Here is a 27,059-nt window from a genome sequence, read left to right on the forward strand (position 1 = left end):
CAAAGAGTGGTTCTACCTGGGACTAGTACTCCTCATTCTGAATGTTAGCATTCAGAATATAAGAAAACACTACATGCAATTATGTATATAAAAATATTGTTGTTATTGTCTAGTAGTGCAGTTGTGTTGCAGTCCCATTAAATACAGCGACTAACTTTTTCTTTGTGTGTTTGAGTCCATGACCGACTTTGCAAACCGGTCTACAAATCATAAACATATGTGTGCTAGGGTTTGTGTTTGCCTGTGAGACGAGACTCGGGACTAACCACACACTTTGATGAATGGCCCCCGCGCAATTAACGGCGAGCGTCTCGCATACAAAGAAGCGAGCGCAGGGATCCGAACATCACACACACACATCAACGCGCTTTTAAAGAGCGAGGGCGCTGCAGCAGAAGAGCAGCCAAGTGGAAAAAGCCGGAAACAGATTGCATCTTTTCACACAGTTAAATACGCAAACAATATATATATAATAATATATAACAAGCAGGCCTTAATTAATTTGGTTGAAATTAGCATACTATAATAGCATGAATAATTAGCGAGTACCTTATGGAGCCAACTACTGAAAGAACTTGCTTGTCCACCCATTGGAAATGACTCAGTGTCATTTTACAAATAACCCTAAAATCATCACACAGCCACTTAACACACAAAATACATAGTACCAATACAAGTTAAAAAAAAAAACAACACACAACTTTAACGGCTTCCCATCATGCATTTTCCAACAAAGCACTATCAATGGACATGGCCGCCGAGGGAGGAGGAGCCAGAGGATTCTCCCTCTTGGCTCCTCTGGCCCCCTCTGGTGGACTGGTGAATCATTACAGTTCCCCGTTGCAATAAATTGGTTCTGGATGCTTGGAGGACAGAATATTTAGGGGGGTTCAGAGTTGAGTTTTAGCTTGTCATGGGGTTATGGTCCCAACAGTAGCCTGTGTTGTTATTATTATTATTATTATTATTATTATGATTATTATAATTATTGTCACTTTTTAAACCTGGTTAACCTTGTTCCTTGTCTCACGAAAGCTATTACTGACACCTAGTGACCAATGTAGAATACTACATTCACAATTTGAATGCTTCTCGTTAACGCCTTTATTTGTATGTTGGTTCATGCATCCATTTTATGTTTGGAAATGCTTGAAAATAATATAATAATAAAATATAATAATAAAATAATTAAAAAAATAATAATTCTTCTTTACCAACAGGCCATCAGGACATGGAATTATTTTCATATTTTATTTGTATATGTTTGAAAATAAAAAATTCGAATAAAAGGATAATTTCATTAGATTTAATTAACATTTTTTATTATTAGCGTAGCTTTAATGACTTATTACATCATATAACTCTGATATTGTAAACAAAAATGTAATTGCTGGGTTGAATATGTAGCTTATTTTATATCTATTATATTATATATTATTATGTTTTATTATATTATTATCATATACATATTATATATATTTTTTAATATTTTTATTTTTTTACCATCTTAGGTTTCACAAAAAAAACAACATCCAAACTATACTTTTAGAGCGCAGTGAGACACATATTTATGATTTTATGCATGCTTTTTGCTATGATTGTAACAATGGTCCTTGTCTTGGCATTTAACACGCAAGTCAAGTGAATGCACCATAATTCCCCTACACATCTCAACAATCTCTACGAGCATGCCCTTGTACTGTGACACCCCCAAACCCCACCCAGCCCCCTTTCCAACTTTCACATCCTCACACTCAAAGTGTGACACGAAGTGGAAGCAAGAAGGATGTCACATTTTGTAAATTAGCATTCACATCGGTACGGGAGCTTTCACACTCTGATTGGCTGATTCATAACCACATTAGTTTAATCACATAAAAACTCCACTTGAGGTTAAAGTGTGCTAAGATTTTTTTTGCATCCCGTCGCTCATGTAAAATGGCTAAAAGATTACTTTTGGCTCCTTTGCGTCACCGCTTGGTTCTTCTCACTGTCACTGTTTTGTTTTGCTCCTTTGGCCTATAATACTTTTATTTTTTTTTTCCTCTCTCTCCTTGTCTAGATTATGGCTGAAAGGAAAAGTGCCAAGGCTGCATCTGGCAGCTCCTCCCAGACTGGTTCTGACGTGCCCCTGCAAGGTACACACACGCTTGTTTTCTTTTGTAGCTCCCCTGTGAGACAATAGGATGTGTCATGTTCCGCTGTGCGCTTTCTTGTCTCACATTACAGCCATCTTCCACCTCCAAAAAACACGACCATATCCACATATTTTAAGACCGCATCTTCCAGGAGAGATTGTGACCATAAAAGATACGTAGTCCCCTTTGGCTCAATTAAACCCACTTCACAAGAAATCCTCATCACGGAAGCTAATCCTCGTCACTGATTCCTATTTCGCTTAGTCGCCCCGTGTGTTCCACTCAGCTCTCATTACAGAGGAAGAGCGAAAAACCAGCATCACAAGTCACGCTTGGATCCGCTCTGCATGGCAAATAAGGATGGACGCTATCGACTCATCCGCACGCCGCCAACCTCATTAAAAGCCAATTAGTAGTTTGTTTGAGGCCAGAACTCCGCATCCCAACACCGGGATCAAAGCTCTTACTGGTCCAGCATCCCTCACATCTTCTGGACTTCTTATTTCAATCCGTTGGGTGTCCGGTGAGACTTGACTTGCAACAAACAAAGCGGAGATTTCACACGTTTCCCATTAGGAAAACTTTCAGCCGTCAAAGCATTATCAAACTTTTTAGTGTTAACTATATAATAAAAACAATAAAATCCTAATTTTAAAAATTAAATTTTTAGCAGTAACATTTTAGTGTTAACTACATAATAAAAATAATTAAATAATTTTTAAAATAAATTTTTTAACAGTAACATTTTAGTGTTGACTATATAATAAAATAATAATGAAAAATTTAACAATAACATTTTAGTGTTAACTATATAATAAAAATAATAATAAAACATTAAAAATGTACATTAAGTTAATTACATTAAGTTAAGTATATAATCAAAATAATAAAATAATAATAAAATAATTTTAAAATGACATTTTTAACAGTAACATTTTAGTGTTAACTATATTAAATATAATAAAATAATTGTAAAAAAATTACAGTAACATTTTAGTGTTAACTATATAATGAAAATAATAAAATATTAAATTTACATTTTTAACAGTAACATTTTAGTGTTAACTATATAATAAAAATAATAATAAAATAATGGGAAAAATACATTTTTAACAATAACATTTTAGTGTTAACCATATAATAAAAACAATAATAAAATAATGGAAAAAATTACATTTGTAACCGTAACATTTAGTAGTGTTAACCATATAATAATAAAATAAATAATAATAAATAATAAAAATAATAAAATAATTTTTAAAAATACATTTTTTACTGTAATGTCAAAAAATACTTTATATTGATGGCCCTATATTATATAATTTTTTTATAAACAATAATTGTAGAATTATACAAATACAAACAAGTGTCTGAGTCTGTAAAGCAACATACTATAGTGTACCCAATTGTAATGAGGGGTACGTGAATAATAAATAAAAAAAACAACTCCAAGTGCGCCTGAACGCCTCACAGTGCAAGGAGAAAGGAGCAGAAAGGAAGGCAGTGCATGACGTTGTTGCTGTGTGTGCATCATTTGAACAAATTAGTAAGTTGCACAGTTATGAAAAGGTGGGGGCGTATGTGATCGTTGATTAATTGACTATGATTAATTAATTTGATTAAAATGTGTAATCATTTGTGAAGGTGCGATGTTGGAACCGCGTTGTAGCGAGGGCCGACCGCATCATACACTACAACGAACGTACCACGAGCAGTTAGCCATCACTGTATCGTATACGGCGGTTATCGCCATAGACGTCGCTATAACGCCCCCCCCCCCGTTCTATCCGTTAAGTTTGTCCTCAGTGGGTGTTCAAGTGTAAAAACGACCGTCCTTCTAACGACTGTTTTCATTGCCTGAGAAGAGCAGATGGGAATCTCTCTCTGCTCTCGGAGTTCACTGATGAGGTGGATCCAGGTAAAAGCCATTCTCTCCCAGATTGATTTCCCTTTCCCTTCTCCCGTCCATAGTCATCATGGAGATGAGCTCTTGATGGATCGTTACGCTGTGAAACTCACTAATTAAGGTGCTGACGGTGCAAAATGGGCTGAAACTTATTATGAAGCGACGACGTGTTGAGGTGATGGAATCTATTCCTAATGCGCATGGAAAGTTTTACATTCTTCAACATCCGTACATACATCCATACATTTTCTATGCCGCTTATCCTCATTAGGGTCGTGGGGGTATGCTGGAGTCTATCCCAGGTACACCCTGAACTGGTCGGCAGTTAATTGTTGAGCATGCAGTATGAATGAATGACTGAGTTCCCCTCCTATTTTGTGTGGAAGTGGTAACTTTTTGTCTTTCCCCACCCTCTGCCATCTCTGTGTGGAGTTTGCATGTTCTACCCGTGCATGCGTGGGTTTTCTCCGGGTACTCCGGTTTCCTCCCACATTCCAAAAACATGCTAGGTTAATTAGCGACTCCAAATTGTCCATAGGTATGAATGTGAGTGTGAATGGTTGTTTGTCTATATGTGACCTGTGATTGGCTGGCCACCAGTCCAGGGTGTACCCCGCCTCTCCCCTGAAGACAGCTGGGATAGGCTCCAGCACCCCCTGCAACCCTTGTGAGGATAAGTGGTAGAAAATGAATGAATTAATTAATGAGGTCTCCTCCTATTTTGTGTGGAAGTGGTAACTTTTTGGCTTCTTATTTTGTCTTTCCCCACCCTCGGCCATCTCTGTGTGGAGTTTGCAAGTTCTCCCCCGTGCATGTGTGCTAGTTTAATTAGCGACTCCAAATTGTCCATAGGTATGAATGTGAGTGTGAATGGTTGTTTGTCTATATGTGCCCTGTGATTGGCTGGCTCCTGGGATGGGCTCCAGCATACCCCCACAACACTAATAGAGGATAAGCGGCATAGAAAACAAATGGATGTATGGATGGATGTTGAACAGTGTAAAACTTTCCATGCGCGTTAGGATTGCGCCTCTTCGCCTCTCACCTGAAGACAGCTGGGATAGGCTCCAGCACCCCCGCGACCCTACTGAGGATAAGCGGCATAGAAAACAAATGGATGTATGAATGGACGTTGAACAATGTAAAACTTTCCATGCGCGCTAGGATAGGCTCCAGCACCCCCGCGACCCTAATGAGGATAAGCGGCATAGAAAACAAATTGATGTATGAATGGATGTTGAAACAATGTAAAACTTTCCATGCGCATTAGGATTGCGCCTCTTCGCCTCTCGCGCTAAGACAGCTGGGATAGGCTCCAGCACACCCGCAACCCTAATGAGGATAAGCGGCATAGAAAACAAATTGATGTATGAATGGATGTTGAAACAATGTAAAACTTTCCATGCGCATTAGGATTGCGCCTCTTCGCCTCTCGCCCAAAGACAGCTGGGATAGGCTCCAGCACACCCGCAACCCTAATGAGGATAAGCGGCATAGAAAACAAATTGATGTATGAATGGATGTTGAAACAATGTAAAACTTTCCATGCACATTAGGAATGCGCCTCTCGCCCGAAGACAGCTGGGATAGGCTCCAGCACCCCCTGCGACCCTTCTGAGGATAAGCGGTAGAAAAATGAATGAATGAATATGTAAGGGTTCCTAATATAATAGCTGGTAAAACGCACGAGTGCATGATATTTTGAAGATGCGGTCCCATTGATGAAGTATGAACCTATTTGACCTCCCTTGCTGATGATGCAGATGCAGGTGATGCGGCTTCTTTTAACTTTTGCCTCCAAGCCACGGAGTAAACAAACACAGCAGGGCTTCCATCCTGCGTGATGAATTTTGTGTGTGTGTGTGATTGGTTGCTTCATGCCCTAATTATGCCAGCAGCACATTACAATATGCAAATATGCAGAAGAGCCATAACTACAGTGTCGTCACATGATTAAAAACATGTATGTTTGCAGAGTTCCCCATGCCAAAGACGGAATTGGTGCAGAAGTTCCATGTGCTGTACCTGGGAATGACGTCAGTGTCTCGGCCCATAGGTACTAGTGAGCCCACGCTAATAATCCAAACCCCCCCCCCATTGGTCTTGTAATGACTTCCTCCCACCATCTTCTCCTGGTTCATACTCTCCTGTGTGTGTTTTGGTTTCTTCTCTCCAGGTATGGACATCATAAACGGCGCCATCGACAGCCTGGTGTCCTCCACTGGTAAGGAGGACTGGACTCCTGTGATTCTCAGCATCGCCGACACGACTTTGGCTGTGATTAAAGAAAAGGCAGGTTCTTTGTTCTTTGTTGTTTATGTAGGATTAGACGCGCTACCGCTAATAAAAGCTCCATTCTTTTGATGAACTTTGCACACAGGAGGAGGAAGAGGAAGTGCTGGTGGAGTGTCGGGTCCGTTTTTTGTCCTTCATGGGTGTCGGGCGGGACATCCACACGTTTGCCTTCATCATGGATACAGGAAGTCAGCACTTCCAGTGTCACGTGTTTTGGTGCGACCCCAATGCAGGATGCGTGTCCGAAGCTGTGCAGGCAGCTTGTGTGGTAAGCGTTTGCTAATGTCCTGGATAAGCGGTAGAAAATGAATGAATGAGCTCTCCTCCTAATTTGTGTGGAAGTGGTAACTTTTTGGCTTCTTATTTTGTCTTTCCCCACCCTCGGCCATCTCTGTGTGGAGTTTGCATGTTCTCCTCGTGAATGCGGGGGTTTTTTCCAGGTACTCCGGTTTCCTCCCACATTCCAAAAACATGCTAGGTTAATTAGCGACTCCAAATTGTCCATAGGTATGAATGTGAGTGTGAATGGTTGTTTGTCTATATGTGCCCTGTGATTGGCTGGCCACCAGTCCAGGGTGTACCCCGCCTCTCGCTTGAAGACAGCTGGGATAGGCTCCAGCACAAGCCTTGTGAGGATAAGCGGTAGAAAATGAATGACTTATCCTCCTATTTTGTGTGGAAGTGGTAACTTTTTGGCTTCTTATTTTGTTTTTCCCCACCCTCGGCCATCTCTGTGTGGAGTTTGCATGTTCTCCTTGTGCATGCGTGGGTTTTCAAATTTCCCACGCCACGTACCCTGCCTCTCGACCTAAAGACAGCTGGGATAGGCTCCAGCACCCCCCACAATCCTGAAGATTCCATTGGTCCATTGCAATTCCTGCTACAACTAAAGCTACATAACAAGAATAGCTCATAAGAGTTAGCTTCTTTCATTCCAAGCTGACCCAACCCTTCTCTCTTCTTTCACAGTTGCGTTATCAGAAGTGTCTGGTGGCGCGGCCGCCCTCGCAACGAGCCGGTTCCTCGTCCTCGCCCGCCGCCACCGCCGCCGCCACCGCCGAACCTGTGACCCGTCGAGTGACCACCAGCGTGAAGCGCGGCGTCCAGTCTCTCATAGACACTCTGAAACCTAAGAAACAACCGTCGGAGCTCCCTCAGCAATGACCCCCCCCCACCACCACCACCACTACCACCCCATCACCAGTGAGCACAGCACCTCCCAGACCAAGCCACAGCTTTGCTGCCATGGTAACCAGTGATGTACTGTACAGATATATATATGTTAGCTCACGCCAACAAAGAATACACGAATGGTCAGAGGTGTTTTTTTTTTTCAAACAAAGATGACAAAAAAAAAACATGTTTGGACTGGAATCGAACGCTCAGATGATTATAATAATCGTCAATGCAAAAGGAAAGTCTGCGTAGGACGAAGGCACAAAATACGTAAAAAAAAAACGAGAGCGATGGCTTTTTTGATGATGCATGTAGTCTTGACAGTTTTATGTTGATGAGTTCTTGAAATTCCGACCATTAAAAGAGTAGTGAACACAACGCCTAGTACCGTACTGTAGATGCTCTCTGCACTTGATTGTCAATTAATTCACATTGGCACAAAAATAAGCTCATAATAATCATTATTATTGCGTCATTATGTGTCCCGTTCTCTCTAATCAAACGTTTAGTACATTTTATATAAGTTCTTATTTTATTTTCGCTTGAAAAGATCATCGCAAAAATGCGACACATCACTCTGTCCTCAGGAATCTTTTTTGCATATACAAAATATTTATACGACAACAAGAGCTGAGACCGCGACGCCCTGCTTGGTTTTTGTCTTTTGTTCGACTTCCACGGATAACATGAATATTCCCAACAAAAAAGTCTGACGTCACAGCTTTTAAAGGGCCAGCGCGCCAGCAACTGCACTTCACTCGCTAACTGCGAAAAGCAGTCGGACTTGACACCAAACCGACAATGGAACGCTGTCTGTCACGTCGGGTTCAGTCATCACACGTCAACACACGTCAACACACGTCAACACACTGTAAAATGTTATCTGTTGTGACAATAAATGCATTAACAAAGAAGGAAAATAAGCGGACTTTTCATATTTTGTATATTGGGGAATTTGATAGCGTTATAGTAGTATAGTAGTAAAAAAAACAATATTGGAATGGCTGCATGTGTGAGTACCAGGAAGAAAAACCTGGGTCCTTTGACGCATGTATACATTTCCCTTTCATATTTTTTTTTTTTCGATGGAAAAAAAATCATGTCTGACTTTCAAAATCAGTACGGGAATCAACAATTTATTTTTTTTATATTTTTATATATTTTTTATATTTTGTCTTCAGCAGACATTCATGCAAACTAATATTCATCTTTTAGTGAGCAACGAAAACAAAAACAGTGACAACTGTACAACACTATTTTCAACATTCTCAAGTGTAAAAATAAGTTAACCACTAATAGTAAGAAGGAAAAAGTCAACTTTTTTTGTTGTTTTTTTAGTTTGTAAGTAAGTTCATAAATTGTAAGTTTGATAACAACTGCAGAAGGGTTTCGAAAAAGCCAAAGAAAAAGCAAACTTGGACGTTCTATGTCAGAGCAGAGGTGTCCAAATATTATTAGAGCACTAGGGACACGAAATAACACCCCTATAGTCACCTTTACTTTTATTTTTACTTTTACTTTACCTTACACTTTTAAGGAAGGAAGTTGTAGTGTTGAATTAGTGAGGGGGGATTTGGAGTTTTCTTGTTTGCAATCTGAGGAAGAAGAAGACGTAGTAGAAGAGTTCTGTGGAGTATAATGTGATAAAGCTAAACTTCGATTAGGGATTTTTAAAATTTTCCAGATATAGTATTTCAACATTCTTGTTTAATCATTTTTGTAAATATACATGTTGTAATACTTTGACTTTATTCTTGGTTGTTTGTCATTAAAAAAAATTATTATTTAATATTTCAACTCTATGCTAATAAATTAGAATGACATTTTAATTTAAATTTAATAATAATTGTATTTTTTTAATTTAATAATTTATTGTTAATAATTATTATATTTTTATAATTTTTTAATAATTTTGTAATTTTAATAATTACTTTATTTTTACTTTACCTTACACTTTTACCTTTACCACACTCCTATTAATGATTATTTACATGTAAGTTTTATGCTGTGTGATAATTACTGCCACCTAGTGACCAGAATACGACATACACTTATATGTCTATATGTTTTGGCTAATAATAAAACATAGTCTACCACCAAGTAGCCATGATTTAGTAATTAATTTCTAACAAAAAGCGATATTACAAGGGTGGATTATTGTTATAATAATGAATTGTATGACCTCAGATGACCTCTACTGCATCACACGTTTTTTTCAGCAGAGACTCAAACCCAAAACCTCAACTTGTGTTTGAGCGCCACGTCCTTGGAGAAGCTCCCGGCTAAACGAGGGGAGGGTAAAGTCGTTAAAGTCGTAGCCGGGGTCCTCCACGTGTGGAGACCAGGATGCGGGGGCGGTGGCGGTGGTGGGAGAAGACGCAGAGGAGGCAGGACGATAACGGCGGGTTTCAGCACCTTTCGGGGATGGACAGCAGGGGTCCTGGGGGCCACGGGAGGGGGGGCGGGACGTGGAGAGGAAGTGGAAGTTGTAGTGTTGAATAAAGCCGTGACGACGTGCGTTCTGGGATGCTTTTCTTGTTTGCAATCCGAGGAAGAAGAAGATGTAGTAGAAGAGTTCTGTGGTACTTTTTTGCGCAGTTTGAGGGGTTTTGCTGGAAATCAAAATGGAGAATGTAGTTTCTAGTGGAAGCAACAGCAATCTTATCGTCAATCTTACCTGGTGCTAAATTTGGCTGAGCTTTGATGGAGATGCGATGCTCAGGTGGTCGAGATGAGAAGGTCGCTTTGCTTGACTTCATGGTTTGTCCACGCGGCGTTTTTCTGATTGGCTGGTTGGACCTCATGCGGTCGGGTTTGCCTTTACCCGGCGCAGCTTGAGTTGGCCCTTTGAGGGTGGCCTCAGGCTGTGAGGACTAAAGGATAAAGGAGGACTTTTGTTGTTGGTCATCAGAAAAATTTGTTAATTCTGCAAAAAACAATATCCTACATTTTGAATATGTATGTGTGTACTGCATTGCATCATAGAGCTGTTTCTAATATTTTGTACTGTATAGGAGCCGAAATAGTAACAAAAAAAAATCCTTTAAGTAGAATTTTTTTTTAATCTCTCTGTATAATGTGTAATAATGTGTAATAATTATTAATAATTATTATATTTTATTTTTATCATTTTTAATAATTTTATAATTACTTTACTTTTACTTTACCTTACACTTTTACATTTACCACACTCCTATTAATCATTATTATTATTATTATTTTAATATTATTATTAATCAGTCCGAGGAAGAAGAAGACGTAGTAGAAGAGTTCTGTGGTGCTTATTTTTGTACGAGTATAATGTGATAAAGCTAAACTTAGATTAGGGATTTTTTTTTACATTTTCCAGATATAGTATTTCAACATTCTAGTTTAATAATTTTTGTAAATATACATGTTGTAATACTGTGACTTTATTCTTGGTTGTTTCTCATTTAAAAAAATATTTTTATTTAATATTTCAACTCTATGCTACTAAATTAGATTTAGACATTTTAATTTAATTTAACTTTAATAATATTTTTTTTATTTAATAATATTACTAGTTTAACTTGTGTGACTTTTTTAATTTAACTTTAATAATAATTTAAATTTTTTTATTTAATAATACTACTAGTTTAGCTTGTGTGACTATTTTTTCTTACTGGAATATGACTTTTTTTTCTTCATATTTCAACTTTATTCTTGTAAATGTTCTTATAATATAACTTTATAACTTAATAATATTTTGACTTTATTCTCCAAAATGATTACTTTTCCTATAACCTAATATTTCTAAACTTTATTTGTTCTTGTTTTGTCTCGCTTTATATTACCACTTTTTTTTATTTGAACTACTAATTTTTATGTGATTTTTTTTTTTTGGCCTATAATAGTCATGTCGCTATTCTCGCAAGATGACGACATAACTTTCTGTTAAAATTGCAACTTTTTGCCTTGTAAATGTTGTTATGATAATATAATTTAATAATATTTTGACTTTATTCTCCAAAATGATTACTTTTCCCATAACCTAATATTTCAAAACTTTTTTTTGTTGTTGTTTTGTCTCGCTTTATATTACCACTTTTTTTAAAAAATTATTATTTTTACAAATTTTTATGTGATTTTTTTATTTTTTTTTGGCCTATAATAGTCACGTCGCTATTCTCGCAAGATGATGACATAACTTATTCTGTTAAAATTGCAACTTTTTACTTGTAAATGTATATATTTAGTATGTGTTGCCCCCAAGCCGCACTTTGGACACCCGTGCCTTTGCTCATCTCATTCAGATGTACCTTTTGTACAGTTTGTATATGGAATTTATACATTATACATTATGCACTAACGATTATCGGACAAATGAGGACAATAACAGAAATTTTTGTCTTGTGACAGTGGGCGTGGGGGTGGGGGTGGGGGTGTGGGGGTGTGGGGGTGCCACCATGTCCTTGCTGGCGGCTGCAGGGTCACCTGCCGTCTCATCAGCAGCCACCACTGCTTCCCTCAACACTTGAATTATTCATAACGTGCACCACAGAGATTCGCTGCCCGTGTGCTTTTTTTTTTTGTTTTTAAGTGCTTCGACTTCCATGCAAACATGGAAAAGTGCTGGAAAAATGTCGGAAGTTGTGTGTGTTCCCCAGCAATGAGAGTGCATCATGTAGGGGCGTGTTTACGTGTAGCATGCAGGTTTAGCGGAACCGTGTTGCAGTCTTTTGGTGCCCTGAACTTCATTGATGCTAACTCATTCAGACAGCGGACTTTGAATTATTCAGCAGACACTCTCCCTCGTCTTACTTTCTTCTCCCTCCGTAAATTTCCCTTCCTTTCCGTCAACTCCCAACGCTGCAAATCTTCCATTTCCTTTGGTGCAGAACTGCCAGAACTGGCCCCTCCTTGGAAGCACCACACCCCAAATTATGAACAAACACTCGGAAAAAAGATTGTCTGTGTCACCACTTTGCTCTTCATTCCGAGGAAATGATCAGCATCTTTAAAGCTCCTGGCTCGTAAAGAAATTGAACCCTCGCCTCTCTGACCGTCGAAGTACGGCAGACAGCAGTCAAACATTTAGATAATTGCTACTTTTATGGCGCCACAATAACTTTTGATTAGCTGACTTTATTGCAGGTTGCAAAAGATGGCGGGAGTGAAAAGAAAGAAGTCTTGGTTTCATTAGCTTTTCATTCCTATCTGTGGAGGAATAAAACACGATGGACGGCTCGGCTCGGTAAGGAGACCAGGGTTCAATTCCACCCTCAGGCATCTCTGTGTGGAGTTTGCATGTTCTCCCCGTGCATGCGTGGGTTTTCTCCGGGTTCTCCGGTTTCCTCCCACATTCCAAAAACATGCTAGGTTAATTAGCGACTCCAAATTGTCCATAGGTATGAATGTGAGTGTGAATGGTTGTTTGTCTATATGTGCCCTGTGATTGGCTGGCCACCAGTCCAGGGTGTACCCCGCCTTTTGCTCGAAGTCCGCTGGGATAGGCTCCAGCACCCCCCGCAACCCTTGTAAGGATAAGCGGTAGAAAATGAATGAATGAATGAGTTCTCCTCCTATTATGTGTGGAAGTGGTAACTTTTTTGCTTCTTATTTTGTCTTTCCCCACCCTCGGCCATCTCTGTGTGGAGTTTGCATGTTCTCCCCGTGCATGCGGGGGTTTTCTCCGGGTACTCCGGTTTCCTCCCACATTCCAAAAACATGCTAGGTTAATTAGCAAATTAACCATAATATTAGTGTAAATGGTTGTTTGTTTGTATGTACCCTGTGATTGGCTGGCCACCAGTCCAGGGTGTACCCCGCCTCTCGCCCGAAGACAGCTGGAATAGGCTCCAGTACGACCCTCGTGAGGATAAGCGATAGAAAATGAATGAGTTCTCCTCCTATTTTGTGTGGAAGTGGTAACTTTTTTGCTTCTTTTTTTGTCTTTCCCCACACTCGGCCATCTTTCTGTGGAGTTTGCATGTTCTCCCCGTGCATGTGTGGGTTTTCTCCGGGTACTCCGATTTCCTCCCACATTCCAAAAACATGCTAGGTTAATTAGCGACTCCAAATTGTCCATAGGTATGAATGTGAGTGTGAATGGTTGTTTGTCTATATGTGCTCTGTGATTGGCTGGCTGGCCACGAGTCCAGGGTGTACCCCGCCTCTCGCACCAAGACAGCTGGGATAGGCTCCAGCACCCCCTGCGACCCTCATTAGGAAAAGCTTATACGGATAAACATGAGGCCAAAAGAAGATGGCTGAAAGCGAATTCATGAGGCAATGAGAGTATCAATAATCTCCAGATTAGCGGTGCTAATTTAAATAAGTTTTTTCCCCTCGTTAATGTCTCCTTCAAAGTATGAAATCAAAGACAAACTCCAAACTCCCACTTCTTCTTCTTCTTCTTCTCATTAGCTCCTCTCATCCTCAGCTACTTCCTGCTTCATAAACCAACTAAGCCAACGTCCTCCTCCAGACTTTCATCCACTTTATTCTCCTGGAAGCTCCCACCTCCATCGCTCTCACTCTTGCTCTCTGGTTGACCCCGGACGACGGTCCTAACCATCTCATTTCCTGTCGCCTCGTGGCCTCTTCCTTCTGTTTGCCCAAGTTGCCTGACTGTCACACTTTTGTTCCCCGCCCTTGATTGTGAGAGGATGGAAATGCATTTGACCACAAGCTTAAATCTCACTTTGAAATGGAGTTAAAATGTGTTTCATCTCCTCGGTGCTCACCTCTCTGATGAAAAGAGCCAGGAAGCAGCCATTACTCTGCTCAGAGGGTTCCAGTCTGAAGAAGGAGTCGTTTATTTCTGGATCCTCTGCATGGTCAGGAGAATTAGAGTCTGGGTTTCGTCTGCATGAAACAGATACAGAAATACGCAGAACAGGAGATGTTATAACAAATATTTATGATGGACATCTACAGTGTAGAAGCCACGACATTTATTTCAACTTTGAACCCTGCGGCCTCCACAGTGGTGCGCCCTGCAAATAATAGGGATTTCTGATTAGCAATTGAAAAATGCTCCTCCAGTTAAAAAATTAAAAAAATTTTAAAAATAACAAAATTTAGAAATTTAAAAAAATAATAAAAATTTAAAATTTAAAAAATTTAAAAAATCAAAAAAATTTATAAAATTTAAAAAAATCAAAAAAATTTACTATATTAGGAAAGCAGGAAGTGAACAAATGTAACAGTTACTGATTGTAAAAGTACCAGATGGAGGGGTAGGATTTAATAAGCTTTGCTTCTTCCTACTCTTTTCGGACATGTGGAACTGTGAACTGATTATGTGATGCATTCAATTGTAATCTGATGCATGTTCAAATGAAATTAAACCATTACCATTACCATTGCCATAACGCAAATGTGTGAACACGCGGCCCGTGGGCCAGACGTGGCCCGCCGGACACTAGTTTGAGGCCCCCGCCTTGATATGAAAATTTAATGCAAGTTTGATATGGATGCTGTATGGTATCATGTACCCAGAAAAAATTATTACATTTGATTAATGTTCATGTTAAAGGTTAAATAACTGTTAATAGTTATCCTCCCTATCTGTGTGGAAGTGGTAAGTTTTTGTCTATTGTCTTCATTTTAATCTGAAAAAAATAATTTGTCTACCCACCAACTATATGTGGTTTCTTAAGTTTTTATTATTTGTCGTTTTATTATTATTATTATTATTATATTTATTTATTCATTACTGATTGATTGATTTTCTTTATTCTTGATCTGTTTATTTATTTTTCATCTTATTTAGTGTAGAAAAATAAAAATTAAGATATTTGAGAACAGTGGAATGTTTTATCAGAGCTTTTCTTGTAGAAAATTGGAACCAAAGTGAAGTTTTTTACATTTTTTTGTTTTTAATAAATGCGTTTTTTTGTTTTTTTTGGAAAACCTGATGCGGCCCAGTCTCACCCAGACCCTAGCTCCAGTGGCCCCCAAGTAAATTGAGTTTGAGACCCCTGCTTTAGATGCTTTGCGGTTGAATCTATCGCAATAACAAGGCTTGTGTTTTATTCATCCCGGCCTGAGGCATCGCTACGTTGTGGACAGTTGACTGCACCAGGAAGTCAGCTCACAGCAAACTCAACATTTATGTCCTGACAACCCGAGTTAGGCGAGTGAAACATATACGGTATCTGTTGTATAAAAAGTAAAAGTCCATCTGACTGGAAATCTTTACTCAAAAAGCGTAAAGTTGCACCTTTCAGTTGATGTCGATGTTTTGACAGAATCGAACCTGAAGACGGAGGCCCTCGGCGGGCCGACAGACAGCAAAGCAAACACACTCTGAGGGAAAGAGACAGCAACACCCTACACGATGTGTTCGGGAACTGACCTCAGACTGGGAGTTTTTAGCTGCCATCCTGGCTGCAAGGTCACCTTGGCTTCTTCCACCGCTCTGGTCACCAACTCCTCGTTCTCTTCTGGATGCCAGGAACACGTCGAGTAAACCACCGCCGATACTTTAGGAACTGGACACAAACATTGGATTGGATGGATGACGGGATTGAGGGATGGATTCATTTGTTGGTGGAGTGATGGATGGATGGATGGATGGATGGATGGATGGATGGATGGATGCTTCAGGCATTGGAAGATGGATGGATCCAGACATTAGATGAATGGATGGATGGCCAGAGTTATTTTTGGATTGATTAATCAGTGGATGGATGATCAGTTGGATGGATGATGTTTGGGTGGGGGGATTTTGAAGAGAAGATGTAGTAGAAATTGGTGGATGAGTGGATGGATGGTCAGGTGTCCATTGTTGGATGGATGGATGGACAGATGGTTTAATGGAGGTTGATTGGACGGATGGTTGGATGGATGCATGAGTGTTGGATGGTAGGTTGAATGTAGGGAAAGCTGGGCCGAAGATTACGGTTGGATGGATGACAATGACTGGAAGATTGGATGGATGAATGCCGAGATGGCTCGGTAGATGGATGGTTGGGAGAATGGAGGGATGGATGAATGATGCCAGAGATTTGGTTAGATGGGTCATTGGATCGGATTGGATAATGGATGGATGACGATGGTTGGAAGGATTATGGTTGGGCGGGTGACAATAATTGGATGATTGGATGGATGGATGGATGGAGAGATCGATCGCTAGATGGACGGTTGGGAGACTGGAGGAAGGGATGCGGATGCTAGAAGTTTGGTTGGATGGGGCGTTGGATGGATTGGATAATTGATGAATGACGGTGGTTGGAAGGATTATGGTTGGGTGGATGACAATGATTGGAAGATTGGATGGATGAATCGTTGGTTGGATGGATGGATGGATGGATCATTGGTTGGATGGATGGATGGATGGATGGAGATATGGAGCGCTAGATGGATGGTTGATGCCAGAGGTTTGGTTGGATGGGGCGTTGGATGGATTGGATAATGGATGTGGATGACGGTGGTTGGAAGGATTATGGTTGGGTGGATGACGATGATTGGAAGATTGGATGGATGAATCATTGGATGGATGGAAAGATGGATCGCTAGATAGACGGTTGGGACAATGGAGGGATGCGGATGCTAGAAGTTTGGTTGGATGGGGCGTTGGATGGATGGGATAATTGATGGTTGGATGGTTGGAATTGATGGTTCCAACAGTGGTTGGAAGGATTAAGGTTGGGTGGGTGACAATGATTGGATGGAGGAACCATTCGATGGATGGATGGATGGAGAGATGGATCGCTAGATGGATGGTTGATGCCAGAGGTTTGGTTGGATGGGGCGTTGGATGGATTGGATAGTGGATGGATGGCAGTGGTTGGAAGGATTATGGTTGGGTGGATGACAATAATTGGATGGATGTAGAGATGGATGGCTAGATGGACGGTTGGTAGAATGGCGGGATGGATGGTGGGTTGCCAGATGAGTTACCGCATAGATGAACGTATGAGCGGTTGGATTGATTGACAGGTGTGTTTGCATTACTTTAAATAAATCAGAATAACAAAACCAAAACAGAAACAGTGCCTCTATAAAAACAAGCTAATTTGATATCCAATTAGCGCGGATGCACGCCTTGTTTCTTCTTCATCGAGCCTCTTGTTTGAAGAAACTCATCCTGATATTATTCATTCCTGTCCCCTCTTCAACAACAACAACAACAACAACAACAACAACAACAACAACAACATGGCTTTTTTTCCTCTTTTCATAAATGTGAGTGTTTTGATGAGTTTCTATGAGAACTTTGCTTCAATGAAGTGTTCTTAACCAGTAACTATTGACACAAACCCATTAGAAAGATGAAAACAGGTGATTGAAACCTCTTACATTCAGTCTATGAGGCAACGCGGTGGATGTGTGGGCGTTCGAGAACACTCAAATGAGACCATTGACTCAAATGGAGCGAGGCACTCAATACATACCGGGTGTTAATTAACATCCCCATTAGAAAGTATCTACACTGGCAGAAATGCGGAGGTGCCGCAATCAATGGCAGCAGGATGAGAGCAGCTCGCTGCTTTCATGGCCCTTCAAAATAAAAGAGTCCACCTGTGAGATGAACAACATGATGCTCCGCCTGCGCTATCCAATAAAACCCACCACAAGACAAGTTCTTGGGATAAATGATATTCCTGGTTTGATGGACGCAAGCAGGGATTGTCCCCTTCATGAACAAATGTAACTTACACCGCTAATTATGATGCTTAGTAAATTGCTGACCACCATTAGCATTTCTAATTAGGGCCGAGATAATCTCCCAGGGAGAGCATATGCTCGCGTCTATTAGAGTACAAGATTAGATAATCAGCCACTGTCACTCACGTGAGGGAGGCTCTGCAATCAGCTCTAGTCTTTGTATTGGATCGGTGTGTGTCAGTGTGATAATTCAACTTGCTTCTAAAAGAACAGGGGGAACCTCACACACACTCCACCGGGGCCCCAGAAGCACCCAAAAACGGCATAAAATGCCAGTGTCTGAATTTGGGGATTTTTGACAAAAAACATAAGTATGTTGTTTTTTTCTGTTTTTTTCAACTTGCTTCTAATGCACTTTTCTGGTAAAAAAAAAAAAAAAAAAAAACAGGGGAAAACTCATACACACTCAACAGGGGCCCCAGAAGCACCCAAAAACGGCATAAAATGCCAGTGTTTGAATTTGGTGATTTTTGAAAAAAAAAAACGTAAGGGGTTAGTATGGCGTTTTTTTCGTTTTTTTTTTTTTTTTCAACTTACTTCTAATGCACTTTTCTGGTAAAAAAAAAAAAACAGCGGAAACCTCACACACACGCAACAGGGGCCCTAGAAGCACTCAAAAACGGCATAAAATGCCAAAATTTTAGGGTGTCAATTTTTGACAAAAAAACGTAAGGGGTTAGTATGTCGTTTTTTTCAGTTTTTTCAACTTGCTTCTAATGCACTTTTCTGCTCAAAAAAACAGGGGAAACCTCACACACACTCAACAGGGGCCCCAGGAGCACCCATAAATGGCATAAAATGCCAAAATTTTAGGGCGTTAATTTTTGACAAAAACGTAAGGGGTTAGTATGTCAGTTTTTTCAGTTTTTTTCAGTTTTTTTCAACTTGTTTCTAATGCACTTTTTGGGTCAAAAAAACAGGGGAAACCTCACACACACTCAACAGGGGCCCCAGAAACACCCAAAAACAGCATAAAATGCCAGTGTTTGAATTTGGTGATTTTTGACAAAAAAAAAACATAAAGGGTTAGTATGTCGTTTTTTTCCGTTTTTTTTTCAACTTGATTCTAATGCACTTTTCTGCTAAAAAACAAAAAACAGGGGAAACCTCACACACACACTCAACAGGGGCCCCAGGAGCACCCAAAAACGGCATAAAATGGCAAAATTTTAGGGCATCAATTTTTGACAAAAAACGTAAGGGGTTAGTATGTCGTTTTTTTCAGTTTTTTCAACTTGCTTCTAATGTACTTTTCTGGTCAAAAAACAATGGAAAACTCACACACGCTCAACAGGGGCCCCAGGAGCACCCAAAAATGGCATAAAATGCCAACATTTTAGGGCTTTAATTTTTGACAAAAACGTAAGGGGTTAGTATGTCGGTTTTTTCAGTTTTTTTCAGTTTTTTTTCAACTTGTTTCTAATGCACTTTTTGGGTCAAAAAAACAGGGGAAACCTCACACACACTCCACCGGGGCCCCAGAAACACCCAAAAACAGCATAGAAAGCCAGAGTTTGAATTTGGTGATTTTTGCCAAAAAAAAACCATAAAGGGTTAGTATGTCATTTTTTTCCGTTTTTTTTTTTTAACTTGATTCTAATGCACTTTTCTGCTAAAAAAAAAAAAAAACAGGGGAAACCTCACACACACACTCAACAGGGGCCCCAGAAGCACCCAAAAACGGCATAAAATGGCAAAATTTTAGGGCATCAATTTTTGACAAAAAACGTAAGGGGTTAGTATGTCGTTTTTTTCAGTTTTTTTCAGGTTTTTTCAGTTTTTTTTCAACTTGCTTCTAATGTGACAGCGGAAACCTCACACACACTCAACAGGGGCCCCAGAAGCACCCAAAAACAGCATAAAATGCCAGTGTTTGATGCTTGCCAGATGCTTAAACAAACTGACACTTCAACGCATGATCCATATCTTTCCTCTGCTGCGCTATCAGAGCGTCCAGCTTGTTCTGCACCACGGAGCCATGACACAAGTCCTGCAGCAGGTTGGTATCTAAGCATAACAAATACACACAAAATTAGCGTTTAGCATCCTTTCATAGCAAGATGTGCTTGTGTTGCGTACCTCTGTTCTCTTGCAGCATGAATTCAAGAGGATTGCTGACTGCCGACAAGGAGCAGTCGGGCGTCAACAGGATGAGGCGTACTTTCGTGAGACGCTTGTCACCACTGGCCAAAGACTGGAAGACCTCCGGGATCAGCTTGACATCTGAAGAACAGACTAAGAGGTCCTTACGTTCTAGATGAACATGGATTCTTTGGTTTTGCTTACTCTTGCAGCTTGTGTTTGCGATGACTTGGAGAAGCGTCTCAATCTGAACGTCTGTAAGATGACTGACACAAGCCAGGACTTTGGACTTGTTGCTGGTTTTACGTTTCTCCTTAATGAGCGAGGCAGTGTGGGAGACTGTGAGGCCAGAGAAACTTCCCACCATGAGAACGTCCCCGTCATCTGGTAGCAGCGAGATCACCGCGTTTGGGGTCAGGCAGCAAGACTTATCCTGGAGGAAAATACCAATAAAAGGGAAGTCCTTTTCTATCAGGCTCAATTCATCATATTCTATGTCCTAGTACAGGAGTCTCATGGGCCACACTTTGGACACCCCTGTCCTAGTGGGTGCTATTTCTCTTTTTAAGGCTTAACCATAGGTACCTTCCTGTGGTGGCATCAGAAAATGCATCCAAAAGCCAAAGAAAAAGCACTTATGGTAATGGTAATGGTTTAATTTCATTTGAACATGCATCAGATTACAATTGAATGCATCACATAATCAGTTCACAGTTCCACATGTCCAAAAGGAGTAGGAAGAAGCAAAGCTTATTAAATCCTACCCCTCCATCTGGTACTTTTACAATCAGTAACTGTTACATTTGTTCACTTCCTGCTTTCCTAATATAGTTTTAGTTGTTTTTTGTTTGTTTAATTTTTAAATTTTTAAATTTTTAAATTTTTAAATTTTTAAATTTTTAAATTTTTAAATTTTTAAATTTTTAAATTTTTAAATTTTTAAATTTTTAAATTTTTAAATTTTTAAATTTTTAAATTTTTTATTTACTACGATTTTTATTTATTTTTATTTGTACTCCGGTTTCCTCCCACATTCCAAAAACATACTATGTTAATTGGTAATGGTAATGGTAATGGTAATGGTAATGGTAATGGTAATGGTAATGGTAATGATAATGGTAAAGGTAATGGTAATGGTTTAATTTCATTTGAACATGCATCAGATTACAATTGAATGCATCACATAATCAGTTCCCAGTTCCACATGTCCAAAAGGAATAGGAAGAAGCAAAGCTTATTAAATCCTACCCCTCCATCTGGTACTTTTACAATCAGTAACTGTTACATTTGTTCACTTCCTGCTTTCCATAATACAGTTTAAGGTTGTTGCTTTTGTGTGTGTGTGTGTGTCTGTGTGTATATTGAACCTGCAAGATGAGTTTGTGTTCCTGAAGCAGCTTAGTGGAATCCAAAGTCGCTTTCATCCAGGCGGGGAACACCAGAACATCATCACAGTGGGGATCCCGGCAGAAGGTCTGGCCTTCCAGCTGCTCCATCGAAGCCACCCGGGACACTCCTGTGCTCTTCAGCACACTTTGGACCTCATCCAGGCTGCAGAAGAAGAACAGTTGCACGAGAGACAGAGATCATCTGAGACAATGGCGCTTAGAAATGCAACGTGGCCTTTTAGAAGGACATTAAAAGCGTAATAACGCTGTCAAAAATATTAGAACAAACACACATTTTGGCACACACTCCTGTTGTGACCTTTACCATCTCAGAGCTGGCTGAGGGTTGCGGCTGATTGAATCTGTCCTGGGTGGCGAGATTTACACCAAAGTGAATCAACCCTGTCCGGAAGACACCTTTATACACACGAGGAATTTAATTGGGTGTCAGATGGGCAGGCACCTCGGCCGTAAAACACAGGGAGCCCCCCCCCCAAAACTTCAAGTGTGTGTGTGTGTGTGTGTGTGTGTGTGTGCAGACCTGCTCCTCAGTGTGTTGATCCATGCATAAAGTAGCAGCCTGCTGGATCTCTTCTGCTTCACCTTCACACTCTCAGGCAGGATGGACTCAACGGAGGAGACCTCGTGTTTGATCCTGTATCGAGCCAGAGACGCTTCCAGCTTTGTTTTGCACCTGAACACATCATACATTCACAAAAGGGCAAATATGAGTAGAAGCAGGATGATCAGGATCTATTATTCCCGAGTCCAAATGTGCAAGGATCCTCTGGGAATCGCTTTGTTTTTTTGTATTATTATTTATAAATATTCCTATTGTAATTATTCCCGTCAACTAAACTGCCTTTTTAGGCGGTAAATGTAGTGGAAAAATTTTGCTGAGTGGCGCTTGTAAAGCTGTGTGGAATGAAGGTCTTGATCTGACAAATCTGAAGTAACTTTGATCAAATGTAGAATTACTACAGCTTCTGCTCGGACACGCAAAAAAAATCACACCTAGCACTCACTAAAGCTGGGAACACCAAGGTAGGTTGGATTGCAAGGTTTATAGCAGGGGTCTCAAAAAACTCAATTTACCTGGGGGGGGCACTGGAGCTAGGGTCTGGGCAAGGCTGGGCCGCATCAGGTTTTCCAAAAAAAAAAAAAAACGTTCTCAAATATCTTTATTTTTCTGCACAAAATAAGATGAAAAATAAATAAAAAAATCAAGAATAAAGAAAATCAATCAGTAATAAATAAATATAATAATAATAATAATAATAATAAAAGGGCAAATAATAAAAACCTAAGAAACCACATATAGTTGGTGGGTAGACAAATTATTTTTTTCAGATTAAAATGAACAAAGCATTATTAGAGCCCTGTAGACATGACAAAACACGACTATAGTCACATTTATACTCTTTTTATTTACAACATATTGCGCAACTGCAGGGTCTTGAGACACATGCTAACTCGCAAACTAGAGCGCTAGCCACCTAAATGTTAGCCTTCAAGTTATTTCCTTTAAACTTAAATCGCCAAAAACTTACCACTTCCACACGGATAGGGAGGATAACTATTAACAGTTATTTAACCTTTAACATGAACATTAATCAAATGTAATAATTTTTTCTGGGTATATGATACCATACGGGCCGCACTAACGTCTTATGGTGTACCTACCTGAGGAGATAGTGTTCCACATCTCTGACTTCCTGTATGGACATCTCCGTGCCGTGGCTCTGTGGGAGGAACTTCCTGTCCTGGAAGTCATAGAGCATGACAGCAAAAAGGCTCATCTGATCGTCTGGCTGCAGGACAAAAACAGCACAGGCTGTTATTTTGGTGACTTTAAAAAGAAGGGGGGGAATGAATAAAGCATGAGTGTGCCTACTCTAGAGAGTTCTACCCCCCCATTAAGAGACACAATATGATATTGTTACACGCTGGAAGCTCCAACCACCAAACTTGGCGCCATAACAATAAATTATGTGTGTGCCTTTCCCAAGACAAATGAGCACAATTGGCCAGATGGTCCTGCTGTAATTACTGGCCAAAATGTTATTTCACTAAACCAATACTCAAACTACGCCTGAATACAACATTTAACTTTTTTATGGTAATGTTAGGGTTTAATTTCATTTGAACATGCATCAGATTACAATTGAATGCATCACATAATCAGTTCACAGTTCCACATGTCTAAAAGGAGTAGGAAGAAGCAAAGCTTATTAAATCCTACCCCTCCATCTGGTACTTTTACAATCAGTAACTGTTACATTTGTTCACTTCCTGCTTTCCTAATATAATTTTAATTTTAATTTTAATGACAAAATAAGAAGCCAAAAAGTTACCACTTCCACACAAAATAGGAGGAGAAGTCATTGATTCATTCATTTTCTACAACTTTTTCCTCAAGAGGGTTGCGGGGGTGCTAGAGCCTATCCCAGCTGTCTTTGGGCGAGAGGCGGGGTACACCCTAGACTGGTTGCTAGCCAATCACAAGGCACATATAGACAAACAACCATTCACACTCACATTCATACCTATGGACAATTTGAGTCGCTAATTAACCTAGCATGTTTTTGGAATGTGGGAGGAAACCGGAGTACCCGGAGAAAACCCCCGCATGCACGGGGAGAACAAGCAAACTTCACACAGAGGGTTAAAAGTTACCACTTCCACACAAAATAGGAGGAGAACTCATTCATTTTCTACCGCTTATCCTCAAGAGGGTCGCGGGGGGGGAATTGAACCCTGGTCTCCTAGCTGTGAGGTCTGTGCTCTAACCAATTTTAATTTTAATTTTAATTTTAATTTTAATTTTAATTTTAATTTTAATTTTAATTTTAATTTTAATTTTAATTTTAATTTTAATTTTAATTTTTATTTTTTGTCGATAAAAATACTTTTACTTCAAGAGCCATTTTGGCTTTTACTGAGTTTAAATCTTTAAAGCTGTGGGAAAATTCCCCATCTTGAGGTTGCTGGACAACAGAGTGAAAGTGAAAGTGTTGGCCGTGTGGAGTCGCCTCAGCAACAAGCAAAAACAAGACCAGGGTCTTTTTTACTCATTTGATCTCCATTTCAAAACTTAAAACTTTATATTCATACATGTAATAATGGCATATTATATCATACTAAGCAAACTATTGATTTGTATAGCTATATATTAAATATATATTATAGCATTTAAAGGAAAGGTTAAGTGTTTTCAGGGAGTTCAAGGACGTAAAACGGAGCCCGGTATGAGATTAATGTTTCATGTGGTTCATTTCACACCGAGTGCGGTCCAGCATCGTCCCTTGATTCCACGCCGTCCTTCAGGCTCCTTCAATTCCCCGCTTTAGGATTTAGGGTTCATTTTCTCCCTCCATTGTGATCAAGCCCGCCGGAGGCTCTTTCACGAGGCAAAATCTATCTATTTGGCCTTTTATTCTCCTTTATTTCCCTCCATACCCTGATGGACGCCACTTTTTAGCCGCCAAGTCTGCTTCTGTTTCCCGCCCTCTCTCCATCAAGGTTGAACTTTATAGACGGCGGCGGAGTAAAAGAAGCTGGGAGTGTCTTATTGTGTCTGAGCTTTACTGTCTCGCTTGAAGGATGCAGTAAGGATCTGCACTACAATACGTAGGAAGAACCGTTCATGGCACCCAGGACAGTATTTCACAAGGTGTGGGTGTGTGGGTGTGGGGCTTTTTATTCATGGGATGACGCAAAAGCAAATAGCAAAGGTGTTTAATGCGTTCAGTTCTCTAAAGGAGAACTCTAAGGGTTTGTGAGGTTTCCCCTGTTTTGTTTTTTTCACCAGAAAAGTGCATTAGAAGCAAATTGAAAAAAAAATGAAAAAAACGACATACTAACCCCTTAAGTTTTTTGTCAAAAATCACCAAATTCAAACACTGGCACAGAGAAAACCTCACACACACTCAACAGGGGCCCCAGGAGCACCCAAAAATGGCATAAAATGCCAAAATGTTAGGGCGTCAATTTTTGAAAAAAAAAAACGTAAGGGGTTAGTATGTCGTTTTTTTTCATTTTTTTCAACTTGCTTCTAATGCACTTTTTGGGTAAAAAAAAACGGGTAAAAGCTCACACACACTCAACAGGGGCCCCAAGAGCACCCAAAAATGGCATAAAATGCCAAAATTTTAGGGCGTCAATTTTTGACAAAAAAACGTAAGGGGTTAGTATGGCGTTTTTTTTCATTTTTTTCAACTTGCTTCTAATGCATTTTTATGGTGGAAAAAACACAGGAAACCTCACACACACTCAACAGGGGCCCCAGGAGCACCCAAAAATGGCATAAAATGCCAAAATTTTAGGGCGTCAATTTTTGAAAAAAAACGTAAGGGGTTAGTATGTCGTTTTTTTCAGTTTTTTTACGTTTTTCAAACTTGCTTCTAATGCACTTTTCTGGTCAAAAAAACAGGGAAAACCTCACACACACTCAACAGGGGCCCCAGGAGCACCCAAAAATGGCATAAAATGCCAAAATTTTAGGGCGTCAATTTTTGAAAAAAAACATAAGGGGTTAGTATGTCGTTTTTTTCAGTTTTTTCAACTTGCTTCTAATGCACTTTTCTGGTCAAAAAAACAGGGAAAACCTCACACACACTCAACAGGGGCCCCAGGAGCACCCAAAAATGGCATAAAATGCCAAAATGTTAGGGCGTCAATTTTTGAAAAAAAAAAACGTAAGGGGTTAGTATGTCGTTTTTTTCAGTTTTTTTACGTTTTTCAAACTTGCTTCTAATGCACTTTTCTGGTCAAAAAAACAGGGAAAACCTCACACACACTCAACAGGGGCCCCAGGAGCACCCAAAAATGGCATAAAATGCCAAAATTTTAGGGCGTCAATTTTTGACAAAAAAACGTAAGGGGTTAGTATGTCGTTTTTTCAGTTTTTTCAACTTGCTTCTAATGCACTTTTTGGGTAAAAAAAAACAGGGAAAACCTCACACACACTCAACAGGGGCCCCGGGAGCACCCAAAAATGGCATAAAATGCCAAAATTTTAGGGCGTCAATTTTTGAAAAAAAACATAAGGGGTTAGTATGTCGTTTTTTTCAGTTTTTTCAACTTGCTTCTAATGCACTTTTCTGGTCAAAAAAACAGGGAAAACCTCACACACACTCAACAGGGGCCCCAGGAGCACCCAAAAATGGCATAAAATGCCAAAATGTTAGGGCGTAAATTTTTGAAAAAAAAAACGTAAGGGGTTAGTATGTCGTTTTTTTTCATTTTTTTCAACTTGCTTCTAATGCACTTTTTGGGTAAAAAAAAAACGGGTAAAACCTCACACACACTCAACAGGGGCCCCAAGAGCACCCAAAAATGGCATAAAATGCCAAAATTTTAGGGCGTCAATTTTTGACAAAAAAACGTAAGGGGTTAGTATGTCGTTTTTTTTCATTTTTTTCAACTTGCTTCTAA

General features: G+C 39.8%; 2 protein-coding genes across 3 annotated transcripts in view; one reads left to right on the plus strand and one right to left on the minus strand.

Annotated features, from left to right (window-relative positions):
• Positions 1 to 8,552, plus strand: part of apbb2a (amyloid beta (A4) precursor protein-binding, family B, member 2a) — a 35,480-nt gene extending 26,928 nt beyond the window's left edge. For both annotated transcript variants that reach the window (XM_078788177.1, XM_058063309.2), the window contains 5 exons: positions 2,063 to 2,138; positions 6,020 to 6,100; positions 6,221 to 6,336; positions 6,425 to 6,607; positions 7,309 to 8,552. In XM_078788177.1, the coding sequence (XP_078644303.1) occupies positions 2,063 to 2,138; positions 6,020 to 6,100; positions 6,221 to 6,336; positions 6,425 to 6,607; positions 7,309 to 7,503 (651 nt within the window). In that variant the 3' untranslated portion in view covers positions 7,504 to 8,552. The remainder of the gene's footprint in view (positions 1 to 2,062; positions 2,139 to 6,019; positions 6,101 to 6,220; positions 6,337 to 6,424; positions 6,608 to 7,308) is intronic.
• Positions 8,553 to 9,430: 878 nt separating this feature from the next.
• Positions 9,431 to 27,059, minus strand: part of LOC131110655 (putative methyltransferase NSUN7) — a 34,509-nt gene continuing 16,880 nt past the window's right edge. Inside the window, exons 3-12 of the mRNA XM_078788041.1 lie at positions 23,307 to 23,434; positions 22,165 to 22,317; positions 21,603 to 21,786; positions 20,440 to 20,668; positions 20,233 to 20,376; positions 20,059 to 20,160; positions 15,839 to 15,974; positions 14,223 to 14,343; positions 10,193 to 10,388; positions 9,431 to 10,127 (exon numbers count right to left, since the gene is read on the minus strand). Coding sequence (XP_078644167.1) covers positions 9,742 to 10,127; positions 10,193 to 10,388; positions 14,223 to 14,343; positions 15,839 to 15,974; positions 20,059 to 20,160; positions 20,233 to 20,376; positions 20,440 to 20,668; positions 21,603 to 21,786; positions 22,165 to 22,317; positions 23,307 to 23,434 — 1,779 coding nt within the window. The 3' untranslated portion in view covers positions 9,431 to 9,741. The remainder of the gene's footprint in view (positions 10,128 to 10,192; positions 10,389 to 14,222; positions 14,344 to 15,838; positions 15,975 to 20,058; positions 20,161 to 20,232; positions 20,377 to 20,439; positions 20,669 to 21,602; positions 21,787 to 22,164; positions 22,318 to 23,306; positions 23,435 to 27,059) is intronic.

This window comes from Doryrhamphus excisus, linkage group LG22 (genome assembly GCF_037039965.1).
Source record: "Doryrhamphus excisus strain RoL-2023G ecotype Guam linkage group LG22, RoL_Dexc_Guam_v1.1, whole genome shotgun sequence".
Lineage (NCBI taxonomy): Eukaryota > Metazoa > Chordata > Actinopteri > Syngnathiformes > Syngnathidae > Doryrhamphus > Doryrhamphus excisus.